General features: G+C 44.2%; 1 protein-coding gene across 35 annotated transcripts in view; it reads left to right on the top strand.

Annotated features, from left to right (window-relative positions):
• Positions 1–9,270: 9,270 nt before the first annotated feature.
• KCNMA1 (potassium calcium-activated channel subfamily M alpha 1) overlaps positions 9,271–14,789 on the top strand; it is a 427,072-nt gene continuing 421,553 nt past the window's right edge. For all 35 annotated transcript variants that reach the window (XM_054072172.1, XM_054072163.1, XM_054072142.1 and 32 more), the window contains exon 1: positions 9,271–9,917. In XM_054072172.1, the coding sequence (XP_053928147.1) occupies positions 9,642–9,917 (276 nt within the window). In that variant the 5' untranslated portion in view covers positions 9,271–9,641. The remainder of the gene's footprint in view (positions 9,918–14,789) is intronic.

The following is a 14,789-nucleotide window of genomic DNA, read 5'->3' as shown; positions in this document are numbered from 1 at the left end:
TGCAATTAGTTTATGTCAGGAAACAGAAATTAACATCTGCCTGCAGATCAAATTAAATTAAAGCCATGAATATGTGTAGATGCAGCACATGAGACTCTTCAGTTGATAAAGCTTCATTCCACCATTATTATTTTGTTCAGAGGTTGCAGTTGAAAGTCACAACTGGACTCTTGGTTTGTAGGTTGCTGTTAAAGACCCCACATTCCACTGAATTTAGCATAGGAAACAAAAATTATAAGCTCTGCTGGAAAATCCTGCCTTTTCAAAGCAGCCACTCATTGTGGCCTTGACTTCAATGAGTTTGGATTCAGCCTGAGGGTATTTTGTTTTATAGCCTGCTGCAGGCTTAGTACCACATATAAGTGCTGCATTAGCAGAGCTGGGACATTTGACACGTATCTGTGACTACTGGTATATATTTGACCCTTAGCAGCACCATTGACTTGTAAGAGGACATATTTGGATCTGTCAGTTATAAAACAGATTATTATGTCTTTAGAATAGTACTCCAGAGGTTCATCTCATATCTGGAGTACAAAAACTGCCAGTTTCACCAGTCCTTCCAAAATTGTGACTAAATTGGGTATCAAGATTTCATTATTTTGTTAATTGAAAAGCATAGAGTTCCAAATAGGAAAGCGAATCCTAAAGCTATATTCATGCTGGAATTGAAGGTCACCTTTATATTGCACACTAGCAAACACAACCTCAGTAAGACCAAAGTGCTGATCAAGTCAGCAAGCAATTAAGGACGTGACTCCTACACAACCTCTTCAGCTTACCAGTCACTCAATCATACAAGGTGCTGAGCCTTGTCACCCTGGACCCAAAACACATGCTTAATTATAAACATGTGACTCAGTTACAGGATTCTGTGAGATTACTTGTGCATAACATTAGACACCTGTTTAAAAGCAGTGCTGGATCAAAGCAGGAACGCTTGGCATTTCACAGGATTGCCCACTGCCTGATTTTATCTCTTCCTCGTATTGGAAAAACCCTTTGGTGGGTATGTGCTTACGTAGTGGGATGAGAAAGAGTGTCTTCCGATTATGTTGAGATTCAGCTTTTCAAACCTTACCGTACATGTTGATGTCTCATAATGAAAGTCACGCCGATTTATTTCTGTTCTAATTTATTTTCAGCTGCAAATTTCAGCTATTTCTCAGCTATTCTGGTCCAGATAAGCAAGAAAACAGAGCAGATCATTGAAAATACTGCTTTTCTTGATATTACATTGATATTATTCTCTAAAATAAACACCAGATTCCAAAACGTGAATATCTCCTGGAGAGAACAAAGTGTAAGTGTCACAATAAGCTGCAAATGATCGGAGTGGCTGCTTGTAAACATATGGTCCCCTTTTTATGGTTTTAGTATGCCTGATGTCTGATTTTTCGGAGTTAAGCAGATTTACACCTGATGGACATTAAATTAGCTGGTGATCACAGCCAGCTTTCTCAGCAGCTGGTACATGAAAATCTCCACATTATTCTTTGTTGGTTTTTTTTCCCACAACTAGTTGACTTTTATGAAAATAAGCAATCCTGCTGCTACTACTTTGCTTCCCAAGCAATTCTTTTAAGTTGTACACCACAGACTTGGGAGCCCTCTACTACATTAAGGCTGGCAGCTGGTTTCAAGAAGGACTGGCACTGTTTCCATTGCAAGGGCTCAGATTCTCACAGCCACATCTCTCTGCAAGTGCCATGTGGCAATGATGGCTGATGGACTTTAAAAAGAATTGCCCAATGCAAACAGGCATCTTTAGACATATCAGATTTTACACTGAAACTTCTCCCTCCCCACCCTTTCAGTTGTGTCTAGAGGACTCTAGAGGGAATTACTCCATCTAACTTATTTCTCTATTGTTCTCTCATTCAGTACAAGGGGAAGGGTTTGCTGCTTCTCTCTTTCTATGGTTTGGACAGAAGTCAAGGTCCACTCAGAAAAACGGGAACGAATGGTTTAAGAGAAACATTTTAAAGCTCTTTTTACTTTATTTGATTTGTTTTGGCTATTGTTTTGACTTGCTTTAACTGCTGTTTCTGTATCTCTGTTGTTAGCCTACCTGTGTTTTAATGGTGGTTGCTACTATTCTGTCTTCAGATACCCTCAATATTTTCCTACTTCACTTCTGTGGCAAAATCCCTGACTGGAAGGAAAAATCATTAGTACAAACAGTAATGAAAAGGGTCTGATTCACAGGAGTCAAGAGTGGTTTTAGGAGTGAGAATTGTTGTTCATTAAATGCACTTACAGACCTCAGAAGACATAATTTGGCTTAATTGTTGCTCCTGAAGTCGTTATTTCTGCTATCACCTTTTTTCGGATGCTAGTCATGTCTTCTTAACATTCCATTGAAGCGTAAACCATACTCTTTTTTCCAATAAAAAGTGGTCCTTGTGGCAAGACATATTGAGCTTAACCAAATGTTTTGTGGTTTGGGACGTCTGGTAAGGCAAAAGTGAGGACAAGGCAGTATGCTTAGGTCTAAACAATAAATAGAATACAAGGATATAAAAAATTGGCCTTACTTAAAAAAAAAGAACTCCAAGGAAATTAAAAATATTCTGTTTGCAACACTAATTTTTATTAAATTTTTATTCATACTGTATAGGCTAACGTGAACAAGGGATTTTCTTTAATATTTTATTTGGCTGGCTTGAGCGCAAGGGTTCCAATACTCTGGAGATGATCACTCTGAATGACTGGGTGATCCATTAAAGCATTCTGCTGAGATATGTCTTTGTCCTGCCAGCTGGAGGATTTTGCCAGGGTGAAGTGCCAAAATAGATCTCAATACAAAAGTTTGAAGTAATTCAAGGAAATCGTTATGTAACTTCACTGCCAAGAATAGCATTCACGTATACCGTTACAGCGAGATGGGATGGAGTTGGATGCTTTCATATTCGCAAAGCACTTTGATAAGAAGGTGTTATAGAGTGCAGTATATTATCATGCTAAATATATACTTCAGTCTTTGAACAGGGATTGGGCAGATGCAAAATAAGCCTAACAGGATGTTCAATTAATAAGCACTGAAATAGTTTGACTAAACTCTGTGAAAAGGACAAATGTGACAGATCATCATTTGCCATAGGCAAATACATAGTTATATGCAGCCATGCTACTCTCAGGCTTGTTCAGCCTGGAGAAGAGAAGGCTCCAGGGAAACATTAGAGCAGCCTTCTAGTATGGAAAGGTGCTCCAGGGAAGCTGGGGAGGGTCTCTTTATCAGGGAGTGCAGGGACAGGCTGAGGGGGAATGTTTGAAGCTGAAAAAGGGGAGGTGTAGATAAGATCTTAGAAAGAAATGTTTCCTGTGAGGGCGGTGAGGCCCTGGTACAGGTTGCCCAGAGGAATGGTGTCTGTCCCATCCCTGGAGGTGTTCAAGGCCAGGTTTGATGAGGCTTTCAACAACCTGACCCAGTTGGAGGTGTCCCTGACCATGGCAGGGCGTTGGAACTGGTTGGACTTTAAGATTCCTTCCAACCCAAACCATTCCATGATTCAGGTGCATATTAGTATCACCTCCTGCAAATATTTCTTTTAGAGTCTTCAAGACAAGGACAGCAGATCCATGCTTATGTGTGTTTGACATCAGCACAGGATCTTCCTCAGTGCATCTGAGAGCAAACATTTTGCATTAAACCAAAAAATCTCTCAGAATTATTACCTGATAAGTTTTTCTTTCCCATATCTGTCTCATCACTAAAAAGGTGTTATTTTTCACCATTCTGACAGGATGAAGTAGGAATAATAAGGAATAGTATTAAAGCAAGGCTCAGACCTAATTATGCAAGACATCTGTGATTGTATGTAAAGTCTGGTTTATATTGTGTCTTTATCATTTGAAGTTGAGACCAAATGCCTCAGTGAGCTCAGGAATACAGATCTATTATTTTATTGTACTTCTGTGTGGAAGTTCTTGCTCTTCCATAGCCACCGATGTTACATAAAAGCCAACTGCATCTCCTACAGTGACAACACAAAAGGAAAGCAGGAGCCTGTTGGTCACAAATGGTAATATTTACGCTGGCTAAACTATCAGGTAAGGTAACAACAGTGCATCCTGTATGGGATTGTTCATGTAGTAACCTGCAGCCTGAAGAATAAATACATGCTTAATTGTTGGAAGTTTGACTTTTTACCTTGGAAAAATATTTACCTTTCGAGAGCCTTATGCTGCTTGTTCAACATTTACTCTGTACCTTAAATCAAATGGGAAAGTTTTATGCATAACCATTATACAAACAAGTTGTGGCAAACACAGTTATGGTATCTTGGTATTTAAAGGCTGTTAGCCTTTTTTAATATAATTTCCCTCAAGATAACATGCGATTGTTTTCTATCGCTTCGGTTAGATCAAATGCCTGTTGGCAAAAATGAGGAGTACGTATTTAGTCTCTCACCATTCACTGCTTCAGAAAAACATATTCCTTGTATAATCTAGCCATCATGTAGAAACATAGAAATCTTACCCTGTCACTCCATTTATATGTTTTTTTAAATATGCCAAATTAACTGTTACAACATCGTCACCAGTGCAGCTCTGCTGCTTGGTTGGATGCTTTAGTTTTAACTGAAAGATTGATCATTCCAAAGACTTTCTGTCTTCAGTACTTAGTACATGGACCCTCGAAAGTCCTGACCGGTTTGCTATTATTGTCTCTTTTCTTTACAGAGTTTATGTTTTCCTTCTTTATTTAATCATTGTTTTCTTTATTGGAATGTGCAGAAGGTTTTCTCACACAAGCAAAATAACAAACCCACTGCAATTTATACTTGTCTCACAGAGTTACACAACTTTCTTTAGCTTCCTTGTGTTTATTGCACTTAATTAAATAATTTGTTATTGATAATGAGCAATTTTGCAGGTCAATTCTATCTGATTAAATGCAATAGCTTGTTCTTCCTTACTTGGTTATTTAATTGCTAAAAATGAGTTTGTCTTGGGTGTTGAGATCATTGCTGAATGGAGGGGAAGGGTTAATTGCAAAGATCCAGGTTTGATGAATGTTTTAAATATTTTCTCTCTATGATACTGTACACAGAATATCCACAAGAGGGAACCGTTTTACATAAAGAGGAGTAATTTCCTTGCTGCTAAAATACCGCTTTTTGGAACCAAACCCTCTGGATTTATGTCAAGGTGGCACGACTGTGTCCCCGACTGTGCTATATGGAAGCAACAGGAAAAACACAGGGAAACACAGTGTTCCTTGTGTTCTGAAAGTAGTATTCCGTTAAGCAAGTAAATTTTGAACTCTCATGTTGAATGATAAAATAGAAAACTAATCTGGCCAAGTTTTGTCTTTGGTCTGAAAAGATCTCTCCAGGAAATAGAGATGCAGTATCACGTCCGGTCTGAAGGCAACAGTTAGAATCCTAGAATCGTGGAATGGTTTGGGTGCAAGGGACCTTAAAGCCCATCCAGTTTCAACCCCATGCCATGGGCAGGGACACCTTCCACTGGATCAGATTGCTCAAAGCCCCATCCAACCTGAATTGCTGCCTCAGGGAAGGAAGCACCCAGCTCCAGGGTGCTTTTTCAAGCCTACTTGATAAAACCTGCAGTAGAAAACAGGCCTTTCCTTATCATAGCAGAGTAAGCTCAAATGGTACTTAATTTAAATTGAGTGATACTCATTCAGGTATCGTTTATATCTCTGTCTACGAATAGGTGAACTAAATACAAAGTTACTTATTTTGCAGATGCATTATATTTAGGAGATAATTCCTACTAAGCAAACGTCTCACTGGTAACATCTCACCAGTCGGTATCAAGGAGTTTACCTTTGTATGGGAGTTTCACTATAAATATTTGTAGAACTGAGACCTATTTGTATAAATAAGAGGAGTTTTATTTATAACAATAACAGAAAAGGTTTCGGCCCTGGTTGTAGGGTGTGAAATTTATGAACTAGAACTCCCAATGTACCTGTTGTTTGGTTTACGAAAGTTTTTGAGTAGCAGAACTTAAAACCAGCGTTCTATAAGCGATTACAATAAATCTCCCCTCCCTCCTCGTCCAAATCTGTGTGTAAATGTTGTGTAAACACATTCAAATCAAATTATTTTAAAGTGCAGTTTACGTCCTGTGGTGCACCTGGTTTGCTTTACTCTGATTTTTTTTTAGCTCCATCCTATGTACTTGTGGGTACAATATTATGGGGGGGCAGTATTTTAGAAACTCCCAATGGTCCTGTTTGCATCTGGACTGCTCATGAAACCAATGTCTGCAGCACCCAGCTGCAACAGTACACAGGGTCAAATAAATCATAGAATCATGGAATGGTTTGGGTTGAAAGGGACCTTAAAGATCATCCATTTCCAAACCCCTGCCATGGGCAGGGACACCTCCCTCTGGAACAGGTTGCACAAAGCCCCACCCAGCCTGGCCTTGAGCACCTCCAGGGATGGGGCAGCCACAACTTCTCTGGGCAACCTGGGCCAGGGCCTCACCACCCTCACAGGAAAAAATTTCTTCCTAAGATCTCATCTAAACATCCCCTCTTTCAGGTTAAAGTTGCTCCCCCTCATCTAGTCTCTGCACTCTCTGATAAAAGAGCCCATCCCCAGCTTTCCTGTACGCTCTTAACTAGACTGGTCTTGTGACTAATAGGAGAAGGAAAAAGGAGGAGGGTTATCCTTCAGCCCCTAAAACTTCCAAGAGTTTATCAGCTTCCTCATGAAACACTGTGATAACCCAGTTCAGTTCTGGAGTCTTCAGCACAGGAAGGACACGGATCTGTTAGATCAAGTCCAGAAGATGCCATGCACATGATCTGAGGGCTGGAGCACCTCCCATCTGAGGGCAGGCTGAGAGAGGGGGGGTTGTTCAGCCTGGAGAAGCAAAGGCTCCGGGGAGACCTCAGAGCAGCCTCCGGTAGTGAGAGAGGGGCTACAGCAAAGCAGTGGAGAGGATCTTTTTAGGGAGTGCAGACATAGGATGAGAGGAAGCAAATTTAAGCTGAAAGAGTCATTTAGATGAGATCTTAGGAAAAAATGTTTTCCTGTGAGGGTGGTGAGGTCCTGGCCCAGGCTGCCCAGAGAAGTCCTGGCTGCCCCATCCCCGGAGGTGTTCCAGGCCAGGTTGGATGGAGCTTTGAGCAACCTGATCCAGTTGGTGTCATCCCCAGAGGTGGCAGGGGTTGGAACTAGATGGGCTTTAAGTTCCCTTTCCAACCCAAACAATTCTATGATTTTATGGTGGTGACAAATACAAAGTTAGGCTAATGGTGGTGTTATTGCACAAAAAACAGTAGAGGCGAGATGGTTAGAGAGCCCCATAAAACCCTCTGAGAACTCACTAAACCTCATTACCATCACTTAAGTAGAAAACAAAAATAAATAAACCCAGGGCAGATGCAGAACCCGGAACTGCTACCGGTAAAGGTTAATAGACAACTCTTTCATAATGGTGTCTCTGTGCATGGGTAGGGACTGGATCAGATGGAGGAATGTCAGCCACACATAGGCTGTTGTGTTTTACTCTTGGAATGATGTCAAGAGGATCTGCATAATACTTTGTACAAACAACTGGGTGAGCACACCATGTGACAAATTGAGATTTTAATCTCTATATACATAAATATATAAAAATATCAATAATAATTCTTCTGCTTTTCCATGGTTATCTAGAAAAAAAAAGCAGGAGACAACTATCCAGATTTTCTTGCTGGATTTCCACTCCCCGTGTCATTTTATATTTCTAAGGGTTAATTTCAGGAATATTCCTAGGATGCGCAGCAATTTATGGGGGGTTTCCAGTACGAAAGGCAAACTCTCAGTGGAAAAGCCCCATGCCATGTTTTCCTAAACCAGCACAGCTCCCCTTTCCCTCTCTTCCCTTCCCCCCCGCCCATCCCATGGCACCTGCTGCTGCAACTCAACTGCCTCCTCCAGTCAACGCTGTGCGTCCCTTCCCTCCCTTCCTGCTGCCCCTCCATCCCCGCTGCCCTCCCTTCTTGTAGCCCTCCATGCCCACTGCCCCCCTCCCTTCTTGTTGCCCCATCCGCTCTGCACCCCCATTCTCTCCCTTCCCGCTGCCCCCCATCCCCGCTGCCCCCCTCCACCCCCCCGCGGCGGAGGGGGAGGACAGGGATGCAGAAGAGGGATGCAGGGATGGAGAAGCCGGGCACGGAATGGGGGGTGGGAGGGTGGGCAGGAATAGAGAAGCTGGGAACGAAGGGGGCTGGAGGGGCACAGGGATGGAGAAGCCGGGCACGGGGGGGGCTCGATGGAAAAGCCGGGCACGGGGGGGGGGGGATGGAAGGGGGGCTGGGATGGAGAAGCCGAGTAGCACGGAGGATGGAGGGGGACACAGGGATGGAGAAGCCGGGTACCGGGGGGGTGGCGGGGTGCGGGGGCCGAGCCAGCGCCGAGCGTTCGCCGCTGCGTCACGCCATCCGCCCCGGCAGCCCCCGCCCCACCGCTGCTGCGGACGGCGGCGAGGAGGATGATGAGGATGATGATGGTGATGATGATGGACCCGCCCGGGCCGGCAGGACTTGTTGGAGCGGCAGCATCTCGCCACCGCCTGTGAAGCGCCTCGCAGCAGCATCACCACCCTTTTTCTCTTCCCACCAACGCGGAGCGGCAGCGCCCATGAGGGGCCGGGAGCCCGCTTGAATCGGCGCCTTCATCCCCTCCCGTTCGCCCCGGCTGCGGGGCCATCGCGTCCCCCGGCGGCGGAGGCGAGGATGGGCGAGGAGGCGGCGGCAGCGCACGCCCGGCGGGGCCAACGGAGGATGAATTAAGGAGCCACAGGAGGCTCTGCCCGCACCCAGAGGGGCAGAGGAGAGGAAGGGGCCGGACTTGGGAGAAGAGGAGGAGGAGGGTGCGCGGCTGGGAGGTGGGAGGAGGGCTGAGCGTCGCTAATAACAAGTTAAAGACTAATAATAATAATAACAGACCACCGCCGGGAATGATCCGCCGAGGCTGCCATCCTCGCGGAGGCTGAGAGATCCCTGCGAAAGCTGAGAGATCCCCTAGAAGGCTGAGATCCCCGCGGAGGCTGAGAGATCCCTGCGAAAGCCGAGAGATCCCCTTGAAGGCTGAGATCCCTGCAAGGCTGAGGGATCCCAGTGGAAGGCTGAGCCCCCTGCCAGGGCTGAGGGATCCCAGTGGAAGGCTGCGCTCCCCGCGGGGCGGCAGCGCTGAGAGCCGCTCCGACGCACCCGTTTGTGGTGGATGATCATTTTGGGGGTGGGCGGGGTGGGGGCTGTGGATGCGGGAGAAGGAAGGGGTGGGGATCAGAGGAGGAGACGACCTTTTTATTATCATTTTTTCATTTGATTTTTGACGTTATTCCCTCGCCGTGCAAGGAGGACGCTCGGAATCCACCGCCTTCACCTCGCGGATTGTGCGGTCGCTTGGTTGTTTTTTATTTCCCCCCGTTGTTTTGTTTTCTGTTTTTTGGGTTTGGTTTTTTTTTTTTGTTTTTTTTTTTTTTCCTCCCCGTTCTTTTCTTTTGTTCGCTCGTTTCGTTGGTTCGCTTCGGCTCGGGGTGTTTTCTTATTGCTTTTGGAGCGTTTTTTTGCGCTGTGCGAGCGGCTGCAATATGGCTGGTGATGGGTCGCTCGGGGGGTGCTGGCGGCGGGAGGAGCTCTCGGCAGCCCCGGCTCGCTGTTAGCCATGGCAAATGGCAGCGGCATTAGAATGAGTAGCAGTATCAACGCCAACAATCTCAACACAGACTCGTCCTCCTCCCCCGTCAATGTGCCCAAGATGGATGCTCTAATCATCCCGGTGACCGTGGAGGTGCCCTGCGATAGCCGCGGACAGCGGATGTGGTGGGCTTTCCTCGCCTCATCCATGGTCACTTTCTTTGGGGGACTCTTTATCATCCTGCTCTGGAGGACCCTCAAGTACCTGTGGACTGTCTGCTGCCACTGCGGGGTCAAAAACAAGGTAACTCGCCCACCCCTCCTGGTGCCGGGTGCTTGTGGTGGTGGTAGGGAGGAGGAGGAGTAGGAGCCCAGCCTGGTAGACCAGGGCTGGAGGAGAGGCTGGTGGCACTGGAGCAAAGGCTACCAGGCTGCTGTTGCATGGCAGCGGGCTGTTGTGGTAGGGTTGCCACTGGCCGTGGGGAGCATGGCTGGAGGAGCGAGGTGTTGGGTGCAAGCCTGAGATTGTGCCCACCCTCCCTGTCCCCCCTCTCTCCCCCCACCCCTGTCTCCCCTCTCTCCCTCTCACCGTCCTCTCTCTCGCTTCCATTCTGTCCCCCTCTCTCCCTCCAACCCTGTCCTCCCTCCCACTGTCCCCCCTTCTCTCCCTCCCACTGTCCCCGCTCTTCCTCTAAGCCCCTTCTCCCTCTCTCCCTCTCATCCTGTCCCCCCTCTCTCCCTCCCGCCCCAGCGCTTTCATTTGGTGGCACTAACGTTACACCTGGTGCGTGGTGGGACAGTGGTTCTGAAGTTGATGCGCACCCCCAGGACCACATCTGATGATGGGTGGGAGTGTTTATTTAGTGATCTGAACTCTCAGTTCTCCTGTGGAACGAGAAACTTTGGCGAAATTAAAAAGGCAAACTTCTGCAGTAATTTTTTCTAGAGCTGGTTCCACTCCCTGATAATTGTTGATGATTCTGTTTGATAAATGAAATGTAGGTATCAAAAAGTATTTAGTGTGTTCATAAATAACTTGCTAGATCAATATTGTTCTAACATAAGTTCAAAATCTTTGAGGCAACCTCTCTGCTCCTTTGATTTTTGCATATTACCAGCTGGAAGAAAGTGTAGTACCTGAAGCGAGATCAGCTCCTGGCTTGAGGAGTCTCTTCCAAACCAAAGCCAAGAACTAGCTCAGGTCCAGCCATTCAGTTTTGCTTAAGACAAATGGGATAGAAAGTGTTAAGACTGTATTTATGAAAGTGGATTTTGACAGACCCCAAAATAGATCAGCAGCTGGAGTTTCTCCCCTTCCCTTTTCACATTTTTTTGGATTACAAATAGAATAATATCTGCTTCAGTTATTCCGCACACACAGACACCCGCAAAACCACACACACCTTTTAACGTATGGTTGCTAGGTTGCTGGCTTGCTTTGACATACACTGAGCTGTCTTTCCCCTTCTCTTATCCTCTCCCCCCTAAACACCGTTGATACAGGCATAGCCTGGCTGCACGAAGGAGCTCTCACTTAGGGGAAACCAGAAACGAAGTTGGAGTGTGAGAAGTTATGGTACTTGTTTGTTTATTTGGGTTTAGTGAGGTAGACGTCCAGTTCAGATTGCTGAGATGAACCTCTGCGTTCCAGTTGGAAGTGGTACAGTTGGCCTATCCAGGGAAGAAGTGATTGCTAGAGATAAGGAATATATAAAAGCTTTTAATTCAACCTTTAAACCTGCCAGGCGCTGTTACTTCTCTGTGGGCATTTTTTATTTTGTTCAAAACCAAACCTGAGCTTTCTTAATGAACTGTAAGCCAGGTATGATGACAAAGCTCAAATGAATTTGTGATAATAAGCGTGTCTTGTAAAACACCGTTTCCTGCAACAGTAAAAGCCCTTTTTCTAGAAAGGGTGAGTAGTTAAGATTTCCCTTCAGTTTCTTCTGTGTGTTTAGCATTTTCCTCTCTATGTGATGAGACCAATCTGCAAAGTTTACCAACAGTCTTGATGAAAAAGCAAATGCTACAGGTTATTACCTCATACTTCTTTTCTCGTGAGAATGAAAAGTTAGAGACTTGTACACAGACTTCTTACCTGTGGTGTCATGGTGCATATTGTTGGGGCATAGATAAGGAAGATCCTTGGTTTCTTGACAAGTACAGAAAGGCTTCTCCAAATTGTCTGTAAAACCTCTTAGGGTAAAGGTATTGGCTCACTGAATAACAGATGCCATTGAGGTGTTCCAGCACTTCCAGGCTGAATAGTTGGACATACTGTGGCTGTGTCAGGTTGTAAGATCCGAGTTATTTCATGTTTGAGGCCTGAAATAGCTATGTCCGTGAATGTCCTTCCCCGGGGCAAGAGGATGAAGGACCCTGCAGGTAGGGGGAGATACACACCTCTTTTTAGATCGTATTTGTTCCACTTGCAAGGGTTTTCAAGGGTAAAGAAGAACTTTCAAGGACTGATCCTGCATTCCTTACATGCTAAAATGGGAAATAGGAGGGAATTTTGTGTGTGTAAGGAGTAAATGCTATTGCAAACCACTTCTCTAGTGCTTAGGGTGTAAAGGCCAAGTGTAGTAACAACAAAATGTCTTAAACTTTGCTGTTATCCAGCACATGCTTTGTCCTGCATGGCAATTTGGGAAAGGCTACCGAGGCTGTGGGTGAAAAATGGGAATGCATATATATGCTGTGTTGACTATATTGGACCTGCTAGCAAAAGGAATTTTACAAGGAGTGGCTCCTCCTACTGCGGGACTGAAGAAGTTTTCTGCATGTTAGGACCTTTCCTTCCCCATGCTGCCTCTTTTGCTGCTCTGCACGTTGCAGCAGAGTTGGGTGATCCAACATCATCTCATCATCTGCAGAAAGACTGGTCCCAGCTGAGTGAGCTAGCAAATCCTTCCCATGTCTCCTTTCTGTGCTACTTCTCATTGAAGAATTCACATATAGATGTGAATAATTCACAGAATTACTGGGCTAACATCCGTATTCATGTATGCTATTACAAGGAACTGTCTTATTTTTTTCCTGCTATAGTCTAAGCACAGCACTGTATTCCTCAGATTTGTCAGTGTCCACTTGATTTGGGATAAAACACTTTTTAGTGGCTGCATAGAAGGATTTAGCATGGGAATTTGTCCCCTATTCCCGCCTTTAACTCATTTAATTTGGGGTTGGAATTTAAAAATGTGGTGAACCATTTAACCCCTTGTGGTATGAAATTTCACTACAGATTTTTTTCTTAGAGATAATAAAGTCAAGATACTCAGAGTCAAGAATATGAAAACTTCTGGTAACAGAATGATTAACTTTGCCCCTTAAAATTCCGTATCCAATTGATGTCATTGTATACAGCTAGAGCATTAATATTAATTATTTCGTAAAAATGGGTGATGAAGTTTTAGGATTTTTATGCTTTGTGACATGACACCTTAAAATCTGCCGAAAAGAAAAATGTTAATCTTGACCTGTGTTGTCAGCATTTCATGTGATGGCAGAGTCATTACAATTGAAGTTCTTGTACTCCTTTATTTAAGATGATATATGACTTCAGATGTAATTCTTTCAACATTAGCTACAGTCATATTATAGACACTCAACAAATGCCATTTTTCTCCTCAGTGTCTACATCTACAAGTAGATGTAAGTGGAGTGCTTAGCTCTTGTTAAAGAACTTATGTTCTCTTTGGTTTTTCATTGTCCCTTGACCAACTCATTCCTGTTTGTATACAAAAGGTAGAGACTGAGATTGAAATGCAGTGGGCTGGACTCTGACACCACAAGTTATTCTTGTTTCTGAAAATAACAGAAAAATAAAACAAATATGGATGGTGAAGGGCACAGTGCACGTAGCGGTTAAATGTGCATTGTAAAATCTGTAGTTCTTTTGATTATATGGATCTGCTACTCCATTTTTTGTGCTCGTAAAGGGCATTTTCTACTGACAGTATCTGATACTATGTTTTTTGGCTTTGAACAAAAGCAAGAAGGAGCAGTAGTAAAAAGAGAGAGCATAGGTTTGGGGCACAGCTGGCTCCTGAAGCCGGCCAGTGCAGAATGAAGTGAAATTTGTACCCTTGTGAACAGTGTGATTCATCTGCTTCCCGGTTCCACAGAGTGGTACCCCGTAAGGGTACCTTATGCCTTCAAGGCTCTTGCAGGTAGAATCTTATCTTAATTGTTTGCCTCTGTTGGAATGATTTCAGTGTTTTAAAGAGCTTTTTAGCTCCACAACCCTATATATACATATTAGTGGGCATATTGGCATTGTGTTGATGGTTGGACTTGATGATCTTCGAGGTCTTTTCCAACCTTAAAGAGTCTATGATTCTATATAGAATGAGATTACATTGTGATTATAGATGGAAGCTGGTAGCCTGAAATGACAAGCCATAACAGTCTTTAATATTGCTCTACATATTTTGGAAGCTTCATAAAGTATACAGAGGTAGATTTGGTCAGTAGAAACTCACCAACATACCCATTTATTCTGAACAGAAAAATCAAAATTTGACTCGAATAATACAATAGTACAATATTTGCAGAAGTCTTCTTTGAGACATTGAGAATTTTCACCCAGACCTCTAAGGCCTGAGAAAATTTATAAGTGGAAAAAAAATTGGTTTTGCCTTAAAGAAGAAGTGTTTCTACGAAATGGTTTGAAACAAAGGGGTGGTAGATTTAGACTGGATATAAGGGAGAAGTTTTTTACTATGTGTCTGATAAAACACTGGCCCAGGTTGCCCAGGGAGGTGGAGGCCTCATCCCTGGAAGCGTTTAAGGTTAGATGGGATGGGGCTTCGAGCAACCTCATCTGGTTGAAGATGTCCGTGATTCTTGGTGTCCTGCAAAGGTCCCTTCCAACCCAAAACACTCTGTGAATCATACTGGCTCTCATACAGCTAGGTTTGTTGGTTTTCTAGCAATACCTGCATAAACCTCCTCTCCAAATAAAATTAAAGGAACAAACTCAATACAAGGCAATGTATGTTGAGAAGAGGATGAGAAGAAATTGGAAGGCATGTGTGGACACACAACGTGGGAGATCCCTTCATTGAAATCTGTGTGTGGAAACCTCACCTTGACTCTCTTGACAATACACCGAGCAGACACGTCCGAACAACTGGAAGGCTCAAGGGATTAGTGGTGGACTGTAACGCATTTT

This window comes from Cuculus canorus, chromosome 7 (assembly GCF_017976375.1).
Source record: "Cuculus canorus isolate bCucCan1 chromosome 7, bCucCan1.pri, whole genome shotgun sequence".
NCBI lineage: Eukaryota > Metazoa > Chordata > Aves > Cuculiformes > Cuculidae > Cuculus > Cuculus canorus.
This window is presented reverse-complemented; position numbering and strand designations above follow the sequence as displayed.